The 19725-nt window shown below is 43.7% G+C and overlaps 1 protein-coding gene across 2 annotated transcripts in view; it reads right to left on the bottom strand.

The window, feature by feature from the left end:
- Window positions 1–19725, bottom strand: part of HUNK (hormonally up-regulated Neu-associated kinase) — a 111566-nt gene that overhangs the window by 72790 nt on the left and 19051 nt on the right. Inside the window, exon 1 of one of the 2 annotated variants that reach the window (XM_073617117.1) lies at window positions 1188–2216. The exons of the other annotated variant lie outside the window; for it this stretch is intronic. Coding sequence (XP_073473218.1) covers window positions 1188–1231 — 44 coding nt within the window. The 5' untranslated portion in view covers window positions 1232–2216. Of the gene's footprint in view, window positions 1–1187; window positions 2217–19725 lie in introns of those variants that run through there. 2 annotated transcript variants of the gene reach the window in all.

The raw sequence follows: 19725 nt of genomic DNA, 5'->3' as shown, positions 1-19725 counted from the left end.
AGCCCTGGCATAGATAGGGTATACACAGTAGTATTGCTTCTAGTAGGTGCACAGCCCTCACACAAATAGTAAAGTACAGACCTGGCAGAGATTGGGTATACACAGAAATAATGCTTCTAGTGGGTGCACAGCCCTGGCACAGATAGGGTATACACAGTAGTATTGCTTCTGCTAAGTGCACAGCCCTGGCACAGATAGTAATGTACAGAAGTGTTTCTCAACTCCAGTCCTCAAGGCGCCCCAACAGGTCATGTTTTCAGGCTCTCCATTATTTTGCACAGGTGATTTGATCAGTTTCACTGCCTTAGTAATTACCACAGCTGTTTCATCTGAGGGAAATACTGAAAACATGACCTGTTGAGGCGCCTTGAAGACTGGAGTTGAGAAACACTGATGTACAGCCCTAGCAGAGATGGAATATACATAGAAATGATGTTTCTAGTGGGTGCACAGCCCTGGCACAGATAGGCAATGCACAGACCTGTCAGAGATTGGGTATACACAACAATAATGCTTCTAGCGGGTGCACAGCCCTGGCACAAATAGGTAACGCACAGCCCTGGCAGAGTAGGCGTATACACAGCAATAAGGCTTCTACTGGGTGCACAGTCCTGGCAGAGATAGGCAATGCACTGCATTGGCAGAAATCGGGTATACACTATATTAAGGCATCTAGTGGATGCACAGCCCTGGCACAGATAGGTAATGCAAAGCCCTGGCAGAGATGAGGTATATACAGCACTAATGCTTCTAGCGGGTGAAGAGTCCTGGCACAGAAGGGTAATGCACATCCCTGGTAGAGTAGGGGTATTTGTGGGAATAAAGATTCCAGAGGGTGCACCGTTCTGGGGGGGGGGGGGGCAATGTGCAGACTTGGCAGACATAGGGTATACACAGTATTATTGCCATTAGTAGGTGCACAGCCCTGGCACAGATAGGTAATGCACAACCCTGGCAAATATAGAGTATACACAATATCAATGCTTCTAGTGGGTGTACAGCCCTGGAACAGATGGGTAAATGCACAGCCCTGGCAGAGTAGGGATATTCACAGCAACAAGGATTTTACTGGGTGCCACAGTCCTGGCAGAAATAGGCAATGCACAGCCCTGACAGAGTAGGGGTATACACAACAATGAGGTTTCAAGTGGATGAAAAGTCTTGGCAAAGATGAACAAAGTACAGACCTGGCAAAGCTAGACAATGCACTCAAATAAATCCTGGTAGGCATAGGCAATGCACAGCAATGAGTCCTGGCAGAGATAGGCGATGCTCAGTCCTGGTAGAGATAGGTGATGCTCAGTCCTGGTAGAGATAGGTGATGCTCAGTCCTGGTAGAGATAGGTGATGCTCAGTCCTGGTAGAGATAGGTGATGCTCAGTCCTGGTAGAGATAGGCGATGCTCAGTCCTGGTAGAGATAGGTGATGCTCAGTCCTGGTAGAGATAGGCGATGCTCAGTCCTGGTAGAGATAGGTGATGCTCAGTCCTGGTAGAGATAGGTGATGCTCAGTCCTGGTAGAGATAGGTGATGCTCAGTCCTGGTAGAGATAGGTGATGCTCAGTCCTGGTAGAGATAGGTGATGCTCAGTCCTGGTAGAGATAGGTGATGCTCAGTCCTGGTAGAGATAGGCGATGCTCAGTCCTGGTAGAGATAGGTGATGCTCAGTCCTGGTAGAGATAGGTGATGCTCAGTCCTGGTAGAGATAGGTGATGCTCAGTCCTGGTAGAGATAGGTGATGCACTGTCCTGGTAGAGATAGGTGATGCTCAGTCCTGGTAGAGATAGGTGATGCTCAGTCCTGGTAGAGATAGGTGATGCTCAGTCCTGGTAGAGATAGGTGATGCACTGTCCTGGTAGAGATAGGTGATGCTCAGTCCTGGTAGAGATAGGCAATGCACAGTCCTGGGCAATCCTCAGCAATGAGGCTCCTGGTAGGTGCACAGTCCTGGCAGAGCCATGATCGCTCTATATAGGGAAGGATCGGCAGCCCGGTGCAGGGCACTGACTTTCTCGTAGATCCTGATAGGTCGGGCGGTGTGATTTGTGAGTCCGGAGCGGATGAATGCACAGTCCTGGGACGGGGAGGGAGAGGCGGACACGGTGACTATAGAGCCTCATTCACTCTCTATGTGCAGTAATGTAATCCCATCCCAGGCGGCGGGGAACAGATGTGATGTGCGCTCAGCACTCTACAACCCTCTCCGTCCTCCCCGCCCCCTCCTGACCGAACACACAGCCAGGGAGAGCCGCCTCACTTCTCTATGTCAGGAGGGGGAGGAGTCACTGGTCACCCTCATCCTGGACACCTACAGAGCCGTGCTAAAGTATTCATAACCCTGGAAATTTCCCACATTTTCTCATGTTACAACTAAAAACGTAAATGTCTTTTATTGGGATTGTATGTGATAGACCAACACAAAGTGGCACATAATTGTGAAGTGAAAGGAAAATGATAAATGATTTTCAAAATTTTTTATAAATAAGTGAAAAGCGTATCGTACATTTGTATTTAGCCCCCCTGAGTCAATACTTTGTAGAACCTCCTTTCACTGCAATTACAGCTGCAAGTCTTTTTGGGGATGTCTCTACCAGCTTTGTACATCTAGAGAGTGAAATCTTTGCCTATTCTTCTTTGCACAATAGCTCAAGCTCTGTCAGATTGGATGGAGAGTGTCTGTGTACAGCAATTTTCAAGTCTTGCCACAGATTCTCAATTGGATTTAGGTCTGGACTTTGACTGTGCCATTCTAACACATGAATATGCTTTGATCTAAACCATTCCATTGTAGCTCTGGCTGTATATTTAGGGTCGTTGTCCTGCTGGAAGGTGAACCTCCACCCCAGTCTCAAGTCTTTTGCAGACTCTAATAGGTTTTCTTCTAAGATTGCCCTGTATTTGGCTCCATCCATCTTCCCATCAACTCTGACCAGCTTCCCTGTCCCTGCTGAAGAAAAGCATCCCCACAACATGATGCTTTCACGGTGGGGATGATGTGTTCAGGGTGATGTGCAGTGTTAGTTTTCCGCCACACATAGCATTTTGCTTTTAGGCCAAAAAGTAAAATTTTGGTCTCATCTGGCCAGAGAACCTTCTTCCACATGTTTACTGTGTCCTCCACATGGCTTCTCGCAAACTGCTAACAGGACTTCTTATGGCTTTCTTTCAACAATGCCTTTCTTCTTGCGACTCCTCCATAAAGACCAGATTTGTGGAATACACGACTAATAGTTGTCCTGTGGACAGATTCTCCCACCTGAGCTGTGGATCTCTGCAGCTCCCCCAGCGTTACCATGGACCTCTTGGCGGCTTCTCTCATGAATGCTCTCCTTGCCCGGCCTGTCAGTTTAGGTGGACGGCCATGTCTTGGTAGGTTTGCAGTTGTGCCATACTCTTTCCATTTTCGGATGATGGATTGAGCAATGCTCCATGAGATGTTCAAAGCTTGGGATATTTTTTATAACCTAACCCTGCTTTAAACGTCTCCACAACTTTATCCCAACCTGTCTGGTGTGTTCCTTGGCCTTTTGTTCACTAAGGTTCTCTAACAGACCTCTGAGGGCTTCACAGAACAGCTGTATTTATACTGAGATTAAATTACAGACAGGTGGACTCTATTTACTAATTAGGTGACTTCTGAAGGCAATTGGTTCCACTAGATTTTAGTTATCAGAGTAAAAGGGTCTGAATGCAAATGCATGCCAAACTTTTCAGATATTTATTTGTAAAAAGTGTTGAAAACCATTTATCATTTTCCTTCCACAATTATGTGCCACTTTGTGTTGGTCTATCACATAAAATCCCAATAAAATACATTTATCTTTTTTTGGTTGTAACATGACAAAATGTGGAAAATTTAAAGGGGTATGAATACTTTTTCAAGGCACTGTAACACAGCTCCTTCACTGGTCACCCTGCGCCTAGACACATAACACAGCTTCTTCGCTGGTCACCCTAAGCCTAGACACATAACACAGCTCCTTCACTGGTCACCCTTATCCTGGATAAGGCACAGCTCCTTCACTGGTCACCCTGAAGCTGGACTGGGCACAGCTCCTTCACTGGTCAGTCATCATGATCCTGGACAAGGCACAGTTCCTTCACTGGTAACCCTGAGCCTAGATAAGGCACAGCTTCTTCATTGGTCATCCTGAGCTTAGACACAGTTCCCTAACTGGTCACCCTGAGCCTAGATAAGGCACATCTCCTTCACTGGTCACCCTGAGCCTAGACAGAGCTCCTTCATTGGTCATCCTGAGCCGAGACACATAACAGCTCCTTCACTGGTCACCCTCAGCCTGGACACATAACACAGCTCCTTCACTGGTCACCATGATCCTAGACAAGGCACAGCTCCTTTAATGGTCACCCTGAGCCAGCTCCTTTACTGGTCACTGTGAGCCTAGACACAACAAGTTACAACTCCCTCACTGGTCACCCTTGCCATAAGGCACAGCTTCTTCACTGGTCACCCTCAGCCTAGACAAGGCACAGCTCTTTCACTAGTCACCCTGGCCCTACTCATAAGGTACAGCTCCATCACTGGTCACTAGTTACAAAGCACTGGTCCCTCACTGGTCGACCTGGCATTAGACACAAGGCTCAACTCTCTTAAGGGTCACACTGCCGCTAAATTAGGGCACAGCTCCCTCACTGGTCACCATGACCCCAGACACAAAGCATAACTCCCTCGCTGGTCACCCTTGCCACAAGGCATAGCTCCTTTACTGGTCACCCTTGCCTAGCCACAAGGCACAGCTCTCCCACTGGTCACCTTGGTCCAGACACAAGATACTGCTCCCTCAGGGATCACACTTGCACTAGATAGAAGGCACAGCTCCCTCACTGGCCACCCTGGCCCCAAACATAGGGCACAGCTCCCTCAATGGTCTCCCTGGCCCCAGATACAGGGCACAGCTCCCTCAACAGTAACCCTGGCCTTCAGATACAGGGCACAGCTCCCTCACTGGCCACCCTGGCCTAAATACAGGGGACAGTTCCTCACTGGTCACACTGGCACTAGATAGAAGACACAGCTCCCTTACTGGCCACCCTGGCCCCAGACAGAAGGCACAGCTCCCTCACTGGCCACCCTGGCCCAACTGCAACAACTGTTTCTGTTAAATGCTGCCTCTAATAGTTTTCCAGAATTCATTCTTACTAAAATATTCTTATTACACTGGCAGTAGGGCTTATACAAGAGGGCTTTATTATCCATGTAGGTGTAGGCAATACAAAGTCTAAATATAGCCCTGTTATCAGGCAGAGGTCCAGATATCTATATTCCATATCCTATGTCCTATATTCTATGTCCTATATCCCATGTCCTATATCCTATACTATATTTGTGTTTAAAGCCAAATCTGGATGACGCCAATTGGCACCTGAGAAAAAGTTGCACCAGCAGGAGAAAAGTTCATACACCAGCTGCAATCACAAAGAACATTTATTGTATGATACACATTTCCATCACAAATGCCCAATAACCAATTTATATCAGGCATTACCTATTTTATTTATTTTTTTATCATTAAAGGGTTTTTATTGCCTATTTTTAATACATGGACATATCACTAGGCTTAAATGGTTTGATAATCATTAGGGTCCTTGTATGGTCTTCTCTAGAGTAATGTTGGAAAGGTAAAAAAGAAAAAAGGAGCGAAAGGCATGTGGTTGTCATTTAGGTTTGTAAATAAAATAAGAATTGACCTCTAATTCCAACCGCTTGTTTCTTTTTTCTTATTTGTTTTAAAGGACTGCGGTTGCAGAGTAATGGTGTGATTTACCGGCTAATTGTACGCAGGCTTTATTTTTATAGGCCCCTGTCTACAAATATATACCACTGACTGTGTGATAGCTTTACAGCCGTGACGTGGGAGTGTGTACGGGCCTAAGTACAAGGTTGTGGCGAGTTAAGTACTGCCTGCATTAAACATATATGAGAAGAGGAAACTGCTATTTTTATATTTATGTTTCATACAGCTCAGAGTTCATTTTAACAACAGGGCGTTCTGGTTAATGGATATGACACGGCCATGTTGGGAAAATAATAAATGTAAATGGTGCAGCTCCAATAAGTGGTTTCCTAATAGTGGAGATGATTTAATAGGATTACTTTGACAGGAAACTCTGACTTGTGTCTGACTAACGATATGCAAGTCATTAGTAATGTTTTTTCCTTTAATATACAAAACGCAGTTATGAGCTGGACTAATCTACTGGTTTTTTACTGGACAATAGTAATGGGCTAAATTCCAAAGGGATTCAGCCTGTAAGCTGTGTTTGCTTCTAAGACCCAATAGGGTTCTAATCTCCCAAGCAGAGATCATGGAGGTGAATACACACCTTGGGAGGGTTTTACTAAAATTGGAGCATGCAGCTCTGCATAGAAACCAATCAGCTTCCAGATTTTTGTGTCAAAGCTTAATTGAACAAGCTGAAGTTAGAAGCTGATTGGCTACCATGCACAGCTGCACCATATTCTGAGTGCTCCAGTTTTAGTAAATTCCCCCCTATGAGGTATAATCATACCTTATACACTATATTGTCAAAAGTATTGGGGCGCCTGTCTTTACACGTACATGAACTTTATTGGCATCCCAGTCTTAGACCGAAGGGTTCAGTATTGAGCTGGCCCACCCTTTGCAGCTATAACAGCTTTAACTCTTCTGGGAAGGCTGTCCACAAGGTATTGGACTGTATGGGAATTTTTTACCATTCTTCCAGAAGCGCATTTGTCAGGTCAGGGGCAGATGTTGGACAAGAAGGCCTGGCTCGCAGTCTCCACTCTAATTCACCCCAAAGGTGTTTTATCAGGTTGCTGTCAGGACTGTGCAAGCCAGTCAAGTTCCTCCACCCCAAACTCACTCATCCATGTCTTTATGGACCTTGCTTTGTACACTGGTCCAAATCATTTGGTGGTGGGGGGGGATTATGGTTTGGGGTTGTCTTCCAGGGGTTGGGCTTGGCCCCCTTAGTTCCAATGAAGGGAACTCTTAGCATACCAAGCCATTTTGGACCATTTCAAGCTCCCAACTTTGTGGGAACAGTTTGGGGATGACCCCTTCCTGTTCCAACATGACTGCGCACCAGTGCACAAAGCAAGGTCCATAAAGACATGGATGAGCGAGTTTGGGGTGGAGGAACTTGACTGGACTACACAGAGTCCTAATGTCAACCTGATAGAGCACCTTTGAGATGAATTAGAGTGGAGACTGCAAGCCAGGCCTTCTCGTCCCACATCAGTGCCTGCCCTCACAAATGCACTTATGGAAGAATGGTCAAACAGTCCCATAGACACACTCCTAAACCTTCTGGACAACCTTCCCAGAAGAGTTTAAGCTGTTATAGCTGCAAAGGGTGGGCCAACACAATATTGAACCCTACGTACTAAGACTGAGATGCCATTAAAGTTCATGTGTGTGTAAAGGCAGGCAATACTTTTGACAATATAGTGTATGTTCCAGATCCAATGCTTGATTGTTCTGGTAGGCTCCTTTCACACTAGCCAACTCCAAAGTTGCTCGCTTTTCAGTGCAACTTTGGAGTCCGACTTATGAAAAATTTGGTGTCCTTAGTTCCCTTATAGAGTTAAATCTGAACTGCAGGATTTTTAAACTTACTTGGTTCAGCTTCGTTAAATTTGATTCTTCATATCCCACACCCAGAGGTCCGTTTTGGATACAGAAATTTACGTATAGTAGTCTTTGCTACATACAGTCAACACTGGTCTGTTCTGGGTGCCGCCTTGAGTACCTTGCAATCTGTATACTGAACATTGGGAGTCACTTGCTTGGCCATTCCACCATTTACAGATTTTTTTTCAATGAATACAAGACATTGGATGAGGCAGAGATTGCAACATCCTCTTCCTCACTGCCTTGTCCATTCAAAGGATGCTTTGTGTTCATCGACGAAAATAGAAGATCTTTCCTGAAGAATGGTGGACATATTAAGCGTTAAAGTGACCCGATGGGTTGTGTCCTCCGATAGGAGGTTTTTATAAGGCAACTATTTTCTACACTAGGGTCACTGGTAAGCTTCAGAAATGGCATATGAAGACACAGGAAAAAGAACACTTTGTGGCCCAAAAGAAATTAATTAATTACAGTGCTTGTTAAAAACCAACATGTTTCAAAGGTGCTGAAGGACTCTCTTCATCAGAGTCTGATACTGTTGGACAGCAGAGAATCAAGACAGGAGATGTACTTTTGAAATGCCCAATTTATTACTGTATGAGCATGAAAGTCTGTTTTCATCCTTGGTTTGGTGCTCCAGAACCCTCAAAACTCATTGGATAATTTCTGTGATTAATATATTACTCTGACACTAAAATACCCACATGGTGCTTTCTTTCCTATGTTTCTAATACCTAACTTGACTTTTTAAAATCTTGCTGCTCTGCAGACTCTATGACTCTGCACTACTTCCCATCTGCTCTGTTGACTACTAGTAATCATCACCACACCTATCAAGATCAGACTGGACAGGCTCTGTGATACCAGTCTTCCTCCTGCCTGCTTTGTTGACTACTAGTAACCATCACCAAACCAGTCAAGATCAGACTCTACAGCAGTGATGGCGAACCTTGGCACCCCAGATGTTTTGGAACTACATTTCGCATGATGCTAAACTAAACTGCAGAGTGCATGAGCATTATGGGAAATGTAGTTCCAAAATATCTGGGGTGCCAAGGTTCGCCATCACTGCTCTACAGGCTCTGTGATACCAGTCTTCCTCCTGCCTGCTCTGTCGACTACTTGTAACCATCACCATGCTAGTCAAGATCAGACTCTACAGGCTCTGTAATACCAGTCTTCCTCATGCCTGCTCTGTTAACTACTTATAACTATCCCCACACTAGTGAAGAACATCCTATGCTCTTTCCCTTTTTACCATCTGCTTACAGAGCATGCACTCTCACTGTAAGCCTGACTTCAGTTTTCATATTGGAGGCTGTAGCTTAAGTTAAAGATAAATTTCAGATCACTTTCGCCTACATAGTTACATAGTAAATCAGGTTGAAAAAAGACACAAGTCCATCTAGTTCAACCATAAAAATAAATAAATAAATAAAAAATAATATCATACAATCCCATATACACAATCCTTCACCCACAGTTGATCCAGAGGAAGGCGAAAAACCCCAGCAAAGCATGATCCAATTTGCTACAGCAGGGGAAAAAATTCCTTCCTGATCCCAGAGAGGCAATCGGATTTTCTCTGGATCAACTTTACCTATAAATGTTAGTACCCAGTAATATTATAGACAGCACTGCAGTTGTCAGTTTGAATCCCAACCACGCCATTACCTGCCTGGAGTTTGCATGTTCTCACTGTGCCTGCATGGGTGTCCTCCAGGTACTCCGATTTCCTACCACACTCCTAAGATATGCTGGGAGGTTAATTGGATCCTTCCTAATATTGGCACTAGTATGTGTATGTATGAATGTGAGTAGGGACCTTGGATTGTAAGCTCCTTGAGGGCAGGGACTGATGTGAATGTACAATATACTGTATATGTAAAGCACTGCATAAATTGACAGCTTTATATAAGTACCTGTAATAAATAAATATAGGTGCATTTAAGGTTTCCGTTTAATATATTTGGTTGCAGTTCTTCCTCCATAATTTGTTTGGGTTCTGGAAGTGAATGCAGATTTTAAAAGGAGTGCCGAGCTATCAAACCTCAGCCATATGAGCAACAAACCCAGGACCCCAGAACTTTAATACCACCAGCCTAAGTGCATCATAGCCACTGTGCTGGCCGATATGTCCACCATTATTTCTGCCTACCTGTAAAAAGGTAGATCCAAAATGTTCCATGTCATGGTTCTGTCTAAGAGAGGAACGCTTCAAACCTCATTTTGTGACACAAAATGTACGGTGAGTGTAACAAGCTGAAATGTCAGTCTGAAGAACAAAGGCTGCAGAAAGGCACTTGAAATTCATGGCATTGCACCTCTATAATTAGCGTGCAAGCATAAAAGTGATAGACAGGCTAAATGTGATTTTTTTTTTTTTTCCTACAGAAGATCCTTCTGCTTTTTCAAATTTAAAATTGCAGTCTTTATTTTTTTATGCTGAGCCTTACCTGTCTTGTCATGACTTTAGTTCCCTAGCTCTGAGCTCACTTTTTTCATTTTTAGTTTGGTATTTAGCATGAATTTGCATTTTTTGTTTATCTATGCTGATGTATCACCCCACACAATGATAGTTTGGCATTGTATTCCTTTGATCACTAAAAAAAGGCAGTAGCAAACAATACACGGACCTGCTTACACCTTATTTAGCTTAATGAGGCAATGCAAGTAATCACCTTGAATCTTGCATTTTAAACTGTTGCTATTCCTGGCCTAAGGGGACAATAGATATGGCTCAATAATAGGTTCATAGAAGGGTCTCTTCTAGTACACCTTGTAATTCAGGAAGGTCATTTAAACCCTGTGGTTAGGTCAGTTTAGTCAACTGTACATATAACAGTAGAAAAATATATTTTATAGCTGTAGATAAATCCATAGATAAAGAATAATCAACACGAAAAGTTGTTTCAGTCTTGAGTTGCGGCTGTGACCAGTATAACCTATCTTACTCCTAACGACTACTATAAGGCCCGGTTCACACTGATGCGCTGTGATTTTGTTCCGTTTTTTTGTCCTTTGTGAGGTGCGAATTTACAGCGATTTTACTGCGATTTTACGGCGAATTTACAGCGATTTTACCGCGAATTTCAGGAGTTGGATATAGCTACGATTGATATTCCAGCCAATGGAATCGTGTAAAAAAAAAAAAGTGTTAACTTCCTGTGTACTTCCTGGTTTTTGTGGAGAGTAGTGTGGTGGAATTCGCACATATGTGAACCATCAATGTGATTCAAGAACGCTTTACATTGATGTCTATGGAGACTAAATTCGCAACGCAACGCAGTAAACTCGCACAAGACCCTTTTTTTAATCGCATCGCATTCGTAGAGGAATCACAATGCATGTATGTGAACGACCGTCATTGAAAACAATGACTTTAGGGATGACATGCGAATTTAAAGTGTTTTTGATGCATCGCATTCATCATGAACTCGCATCAGTGTGAACCGGGCCTAAGAGCACCAAGACCCACCACAGTCTTCTCCCTGATAGCTGAAGGTCCAGAAGATAAGAAGATGATTGGTAACTGCTTGAAAAGATATGTTCCAACAGAATGACAACAAGCACTTGTTACCGCTGTTTGGGAAAGCCTACAGAGCCTGAAAACCATCCAGTCTTTGTGAATATGTAGGGGGGGACAGACTGTTGGTCTGTCACATCCTCCATGTTTCCCTCTCTCATTGGGCACCAAGCAAGGGGCACATGAGAGGTTCCCCCTCGGGGTGGATTCTTGGACTACGCCAGGCATTGAACAGAGTTACTAACCCTTGCGTGGGGCAATACTTCACCCAAGGGTGTGCACACCAACGCCTGATGACCAGGTCAGCTCATAACTTTAAAACTGAACACATATTAATTACACAGGTTCTGTGGCTGATAAGGTGGTAATTAAACTCACTTGGTGCCTTATCTGCATTAAATTAGCCTTAGAACCTGTGTAATTCATATGTGTTCGGGTTTAAAGGGATGAGGTGGCAACCCTAGAACCAGGCAGGAGCCGCAGTCGTATGAAAATTCCAACATTAAGAGGTCTCCTAACTTCATGATGAGCCGTGTGTGCAGTACCCAGGATTTGAGGTTCCTCCTTAAGCTTCTTTGTTTCAGGTTCTACACTTTTGTACTGATGTATATGTTGCATTCGGAGGGGCAGGCTGAGCCACTGTCCACTCCACCACTCAACCTCTGTTACCTCACTCCTAGTAACAAAATGGGGTCCCACTGAGCACATAGCAAGAACCTCATGCGTGGTTTCAGTTAACTCTTTCCATTCCAAGTGACCAGGCATAGATCTCCGTAATGCTAGTCCATTCCTGGTGACTGACGGACACGGACAGCTAGGGAGTTAGTCCACAAACTGACCCCTCACTACCAGAGAACCTGTCACCTATCAAGTACCACTCTAACGACTGGTTGCTGTATCTCCTCGTAGTCATTCATGAACCTTTACTATATTTTTGTTGCATATATCCCACATTATGGTGATAAAACCAAGTTCTTTATTAGTATGCCTTGACCTCACATGCACCCCTTGAAATAACTTCAGACCAGTCTCTGAACAGTTGAATCAATGTTTACTGTAAACATGTATAGCATGTAACAACATTCCATTCCTGTGGCTGCCCCAGGTTACCTGTACAGGTGAAGTCTCATAGAGGAAAGTCCAAACTTGGAGGTGCTCTAACTGTCAAGTCTTTAGCGTAGATTTCCCATGTGTTTCCCAAGTTTTCCCCGGAGCCCCCTTGGCAGTCATTTTTTAAAGATGAACCAATATTTGGATGAATGCCCTCAACAGCTTTTTTTGGAAGTAGTAGTCTTCATGGTCAATTTTGAGGCTAAAGCAATAGCCTTTAGAATAAACCCTTTCAGTTTTTTGGGCATTGGTAACACGACCAGGATGATTTTAACAGCCAATAAACATATTGAAAAGACACACACTGCATAGTGATTTCTCAAACTGATAAAGAACTCTGCAAAAAATTATAACTATAAAAAAAACACTTCTGAGACAACAACAGTCTACTGACACAGTTTTCATGCTTTGTCTATACAGCTGATTTGAAATGGAGCTCGGGGCGCTCTAAAACTAGGTCAAGATTAGCCAAATGGGTAACTCCTCTTTTAAAAGCTTTTCTCAAGAAATCCTGTCACTGTGGAATGCGTACATCAAGATGCAACTCATACACAGGTCCGTAAGGTGTCACGGTAAAAGAGATCCCTTGGGGCATCTTGCTCATACACCATGCTCTCCTCAGGCTGTAGAAGTTTTACCTAAATTTAAATGCAATTACTATTAGCATTAGAATTAGTGATCTTGCAAAAACAGCTGGATTAAGGAACTTGTTAAACTTGTCTCCGTAAAAACAGACAAAGCTGGGGCTTTAGAATGGGGAAACATGCCAGAATGTCACCCCGCTCATCATAAAACATTTGCACATGTGTACTAATGTGTTCTTGGTCCTGTTTTAGAAGTCCTGTCCGTGAGGGAGCAGAGATACATCTGGTTTGTGGCAACTGAAAATGATGCACGAGAACTGGAAACACTTCAGGTCATGGAGGGTTTGATGTATGGTCTGGAGGCAGATGTTGAACAACTGAAACTGTACGCTTCAATAGCAGCACAGCACATGATGGAAACCATGCTGCTGGAACCAACATGCAACTCTCCTAGATCTGTATTTAAAAAAGTGTAACTCTTTAAAGAGCAGTTCCAGGAAACAAGTGGGACTTATCCGTGAAGTGCTAATGTTACTGCCAGGAACTAAGCTCTCTAAGATCCCACCACCAACACTTTATATCATATGAGTGTCCGCAGAAATTTTCTCTATGGTAGGTTTCATTCATCTGGTTGGTTGTTTTAAAATTGAAAAATGGTTGAAGTTGCTTGAACTGCTTAGAATAGAGTGTTCATTTAAAAATACATATTTATATATCATTCATCAGAGTCTACACAAATTTGAAGTTGTCTGGGCCCCTGGACAACTTTACTGAAGATGGTACCTGAGGGTTACAGCAGCTATATCATTCAGCAGAGTCTACAATCATTTTTAGTTGTCTAGGCCCCTGATGCCCAACCTGTGAACCTCAGCAGTTTGTAGTGAAAAATGCGTGCTGCAGCCTCTTTCATTCCCATGGATAAACTATACTCATGGCGGTGATCCTTACTAGCCCCATGTAGGATTTTCCCGGGAGGGGAGTTGTTCTTTAATAAATCCCTTCATCCCCTGAGTTTAGCTAACCTTCTTTCACAATCCAGGACAAGGTCCCAGGTCCTCTCCAGCTCATGTGTGCTATGGCCTTTTTTATTCCTATGGGCAAGCTATACTCATGGCAGCCACCAGCAGTCTCTCTGAGTGTTGCTTACCCATTGGAATGAATAAGGCGTGCATATGTAGTATAAAGGGAAGATGGCTGAGATCTTGTTGGAGTAAAGATTGCTGGATCTGGAAGGAGGGTAATCATTATCCCAGGTGAGCTTCCCTCGGGGGTGGGGTGGGGGGGGGAGGAATAAATTACAACTTTACGAAACATAGCTCCTGTATGTTAGAGAAACTGTTGAGACTGCCTAAGCCGCTCAATGGGCAAAATTTGGAGTTTCTGCCTGGGCAAACTTTTGCAAACAGGAAAATTGGTCATTTTGCCCGGAACCCATTTTTCCATAATTGCTTATCCCTACCCAGCAAAGAAAACATGTGCAAATGTTTCTGTTTTGTGCTGAGCTGCACATTTGACCGGCAGATGAGCCTCCTGTTGAATATGGATGCATTGTACGCGCCCCCCCCCCATCACAAGACCAGTCTGTAATGTGTAACAAGCCTGGGGGGGGGAATTTGCTGTGGAACTCTTCCAAGCAGGTCAGCCAACTCCTCAATGCATACAATGTATCCATATTTTTTTTCACGTTTATTTCCTTAACTCAAGTCAGAGCATGTGGCCTGAGATTATCATCTGCTCTCTCAGCTCAGATTTTATTAACTTCTCAGTTTGAGTGATGGCAAACCAATTCAAGCGCACAGGTCCGGTGATGTAGGTCACCAGCCAGAGATATTAACTTGCCTAGAAAGCTGGGTGTCTAATCTCAGCACCAGGCTGTATTTTAGTCACATCGCTCGCACGTTACAGATGTGATCGCACTTTTGCAAAACAAGCTCACACGGCTGGGTGAGAAGTCTGCAGATCTGCAATGTGTTGTTTACTACATCCCAGACTGCGGCTTAAAGGGAAACTATAGTCTCTTTATTGTGTGTGTATGTTTTTTTAGATATACGTATGAAAGCAATTAGTTCAATGTAAATAACCTTGGTTAAACACATACCATAGCTAAATACATATATTAAATCCATACAAGGGAGCCATTTTACCTGCCAAAATATTTGTATTTCTATCCATCCAGTCCTGGGATTATCCAGACAACACAGCCAGATGGATAACAATACTTTCTTACAGTTAAAAACTGTAGAAGAAATACAGCAATGTCCTCTCTCCACTCCCATTTGATTGGACAGTGAAAGAGCAGCAATAGACTGATGAGGTTATCTCTCTACATACGCTGATTTCTCCTCCTATCAGCACGTTCCTTGTCAGCATGTTTGCATGCAACACACCTCATTGGCTCCCAGTCCTGGCCCCCATCTTCCAATCTTGGTGAAGCTGTACAAGGATTGGAAGAAACTGACAACAAGTCAAGGTCAGGTACTTACAGCAGTTGCATTTAAAAAAAATACAATTATTGATCACCTACCCATAATTTGTGTATGTTATATCTGTCTGGAGTTCAAAAAGTTGTACAACTTCAAGTGATATATAAAGTAGTGGGGGCAGTCAGCCATATTAGCTCATTGCATATGCATGCTCTGCTTCCTACTTTGTAACGCTGTACAGTGGTTGTGCCTAACTGTTCATTTTAAGACTTAGTTGGGTCTTACTCGTTAGGGTTAATTTACTATAGGAGTGAAGAAGCTTCAATTTGCAACGTGAAGCTGGGTTCACTTTAGTCAACCAATCATATGAATGCAAATCCTGCTTTTCTGTTTGCATTGCATATGATTAGGAATTCAGCATGAGGATAGTGTCTCCTTATTTACAAAGCAATATGAACATTCTCTACACCTTTAGTAAATCAAGACCACTGTAAACAGTGTGCTCTCTATGTGGGCCATTACCATGCCTCAACAGTTGTTAAGCAAGGGGGTCTGGGATTGTATTGAAATGCAGATCACCTTCTTGTGGCTAATATATAAATCTGTACATTTAGACCTGTCACACATATGGGCAATTCAGACTGGACTTCTGATATAACCTGTTCCCGTCGATGATATACTCATATGCGTTGGAAGAACTGGTGAGCCTTATTACCCAGCACATATGCTCCTTGGGGAAGCAACATTCTGTGCTGAGTGTGTGTGTGCTCTTCGCACACTCCCAGTACAGTGAATGAGCTGGCACAAAGAGCTCCCAGTCAGCACAGTGGGCTTAGTGGTTAGCACTCCTGCCTTGCAACACTAGGCCCGTCGGTTTGAGTCCCAACCGTGACACTGCCTGTGTAGAGTTTGCATGTCCTCTCTTTGCTTGCGTGAGTTTCCTCTGGGTTCTCCAGTTTCCTCCCACACTCCAAGGACATACTGGTAGGTTAATTGGCTCCTGTCTAAATTATCCCTAGTATGCATGTGAGGTAAGAACCTTTGGTTGCAAGCTCCTTGAGGACAGGGACTGATGTGAATATGCATTATGTTGTCAGCACTAAATAAAAACATTTAATAAAATAAATGCCAATCATATAGCCAAACTGCAGTGGTACATGATCAGGAAAACCGCCTCTCTCTTCTGGTGTTATGGGGTGGTGGCAATGGGTGAAAGAAGTTTGTAGGTTAAAACATATCTTGGCCAGAGATCTATTTATGTAAAGTTGAGTTTGGTGTGGGCCTGCTTACTTTTCCCCCCCAAGCCGCTGTTGTGGTTGTTTAATGTGACAGGTGGTCTCACTGACCAATAGGAGGACTTGGGAGGTGGTTGGGGAAAGGCCAAACTATGGGTTTGGCAAACACAAAAAAAATCCTGGCCATTTAGGTGGATAATCTTTCTGAAGAACAAGAGGACCAGCCTATCTGTATTCTTGTATTCCTCAGAGATTAGGTGACCAAATGCCTAGTATCTCAGGCAGAACAACATATGCAGAGGATAGGCATTTGATTGGATACATGCAGCCCTTTATCTCTTCCAGCCCCCAGCTTAGCTACTGGTTGATCAAGCCCTACATAATTTTCAGTGCTTTCACAAGATGCAAGTTGCTGTAGCTAAATTTTTGATTGATGCAAGATGGCCCAATGCTGAATCTAGACTAGGCTTGTATACATTTTAGCTTAACACACTTCAGTTTACATATTTTATGTTTTTATTTTGTTTACAGTTAAGTGATCCTAAATTATTAATAGTAAATTCCCGGTATGGACACGTAATGGAACAATTTTTGTTAAAAGACACTAAGTCATGTAAAAGCAGTGTCTCCATTTAAATATCTATCTCTGACACTAGCCCTTAGTAAGGGTTGTAAGTTACCCTGCCTCCAAAGCTTTAATCAGAGGGGAAACTCAGCCGTTGGTTACCATTAGTTCTCAATTCTTATTCCTCTACTGTGTCAAATCTGCAGGGTCCTCAATGATGCTAGCAGACCCTTGGAGGGAACATGGCAGTCATAAAATTTACTAAAGCTGGAGAGTGCAAAGTCAGGATAGCTTCTACATAGAAACCAATCAGCTTCCAGGTTTTATTGCCAAAGCTTCATTGAACAAGTTGAGTTTATAAGCTGATTAGTTTCTATGCAAACGTGAGCCTGATTTTGCACTCTAGCTTTAGAAAATAAACCCCAAAGTGGCAATAACTAAAATGCTGAGACAAATAAATAATACATAAAAAGATGAATAATGAGACAACATAAAGGTTTGAAAAGGCTATAGTCAAGGATGACCCAAACTTTATTTATACTTGACCATCAAACCAAAGGTATAGCACAGGTCAAATTACTGATAACAAAAAGTTGCCCATGGTAAACAGGACTAAGTCCATCTACTTTTAAGCTGGATGAGCATCCCCCACATTAACAGATGTCACAAAGTCAAACTAGGGAAGGAGGACAGGGAACTCTTTGGTGAGGAAATGAAGTGGAAATGAGATTGCTGAGCATGCATATCTAAGGTTTGCTCCCTCACACTCAACCAGGCAACATAAAGGACAGAGGTCAGGAAATGCATACTTGCCAACAGTCCCGATCTTCCAGGGACAAACCCGATTTCGGGACCCTCATCCCAATCGGAGGCCATCTTAATTAAAATCCCAGAAATGTTTTTGGCACCGCAGCTGCTTCTGGCTCCAAAAAAATGGCCGCCGGCGCCGCCGTGAGATCTCTTTCCGTGCTAGCAGGTTCTTTTCCCTGGTGTTCAGTGGAGAGGGGTAGGGGCCTCCGATCTATTCATGATGTAAGGAGGCACTCCGCTGGGGACACATGATGTAAGGAGGCACTGCACTGGGGACACATGATGTAAGAGGCACTCCACTGGGGACACATGATGTAGGAGGCACTCCACTGGGGACACCTGATGTAAGAGGCACCCCACTGGGGACACTGATGTAAGAGGGACTCCCCTGGGGACACTGGAGTATCTTTATCTGCTGATTGTTAAACTTTATGGAATACACATATTTCTATTGTGGTGTAGGATCTGGGCCTGCTGTCCCTTCATCCCTCTTTCTTTCCTTCCTTCTCTCTACTTCCTTCCCTATTTCTTTCTTTCTCCCTCCATCCCTCGTTCATCTCAGACTTGGACCACACCCCATTGAGACACACCCCTTTAAGTCACACCCACTATTCCATTGAAACCACGCCTATTTTCACTGTGGCACGCTTCGCTCGCCGGATTTTCCTTTCCCCTCTAGGCCACGCCTTAAACAAATACCCCCCCTAATTATAATAAGACTCCGCCTACAAACAAAATATATGTCCCTATAAATTTTTTTACAATGTTGTCAACTATGGAAATGGGAGATACTTTCTTCACTCAAAAAACTGTAGCTGTTGCAGTCAAAATGTTGATTGGAAGAGCAGGCTCAAAACATGACTTCACACCTTACAATGTGGTTGTACTATTATCCTTTATGTTTACAACACCTATGTCAATGGATGGCCTACCTAAATGCATATTTAGGTGGAAAAGATTGCTTAGATAGAGCCTAATACTGCATGGTTGTTAGTAAATCTAATAGAGATTGTGTAGAGATTGTACAATCAGATTTACTCACACTAGACACAGTTGTTCATATTGGGCCAGGAACGAGCACATTTACATGATCACCCCTGTCTCACACAAATGCGCACTGTGCTCAAGCCTAACTGAACCGTGCCTGAGTCCAACTGTTCATTGAACATGATACTTAGTGATCAAACTAGTCAAACTAAACTTTGGGGATCAAATGTGCTTGGCATAATACAAGCCACCTAGTGTGGGTATGTGGTAAATGTGTAACATATTTAAAATGTATCTGTAGCCCAAAACTTTTTGTTTTAGATTCGGATTGCATGAGGAAGGTTCAGAACCCTGTGTCAGGTTTTTGTTGTGCATGTGCCCACTGTTAAGAGTCACCCTTTCTATTTATGATCATAAGTGAGCTCGGGTTCGGCTTGGATTCAAACCCAAACCCATGTCTGTCCTTACCCGGAAGGTAGGTGTCAGTGCCGGGCCAATCAGCTGCAGGCCAAGGCCATATTAGGTCAATGATGTCACAAGCATCCTAGCCCCTTTGTCAAACATGTAGCTTCGGGTGGGAAATCCCCTGCCCTCAGCTCATTGACCCAGCACTGACACCTACCTCCTGATTTCCAACCAAACCCAAGCTCATCCCTGAGACCTTGGTGCTAGATTATGATCGCCGCTTAAGCTGGGGAAACAAAGCTCCCGCAGTCACTAGGGAGAAATGTGCAGGCTGCTAAAGGTGCTCATTCAAAGCGATGCATGTGTAAAATCAAGGAAATGTCACACTCCTGTCCAGCCAACCTAGACCTAGAGCCAACCAAGCTCACCCCTATGTATGACCAA

The sequence above is a fragment of the Aquarana catesbeiana genome, linkage group LG02, assembly GCF_042186555.1.
Source record: "Aquarana catesbeiana isolate 2022-GZ linkage group LG02, ASM4218655v1, whole genome shotgun sequence".
NCBI classification, from domain to species: domain Eukaryota; kingdom Metazoa; phylum Chordata; class Amphibia; order Anura; family Ranidae; genus Aquarana; species Aquarana catesbeiana.
The sequence above is the reverse complement of the archived record's forward strand: the minus strand, read 5'-3'. Positions and strand labels throughout refer to the sequence as shown.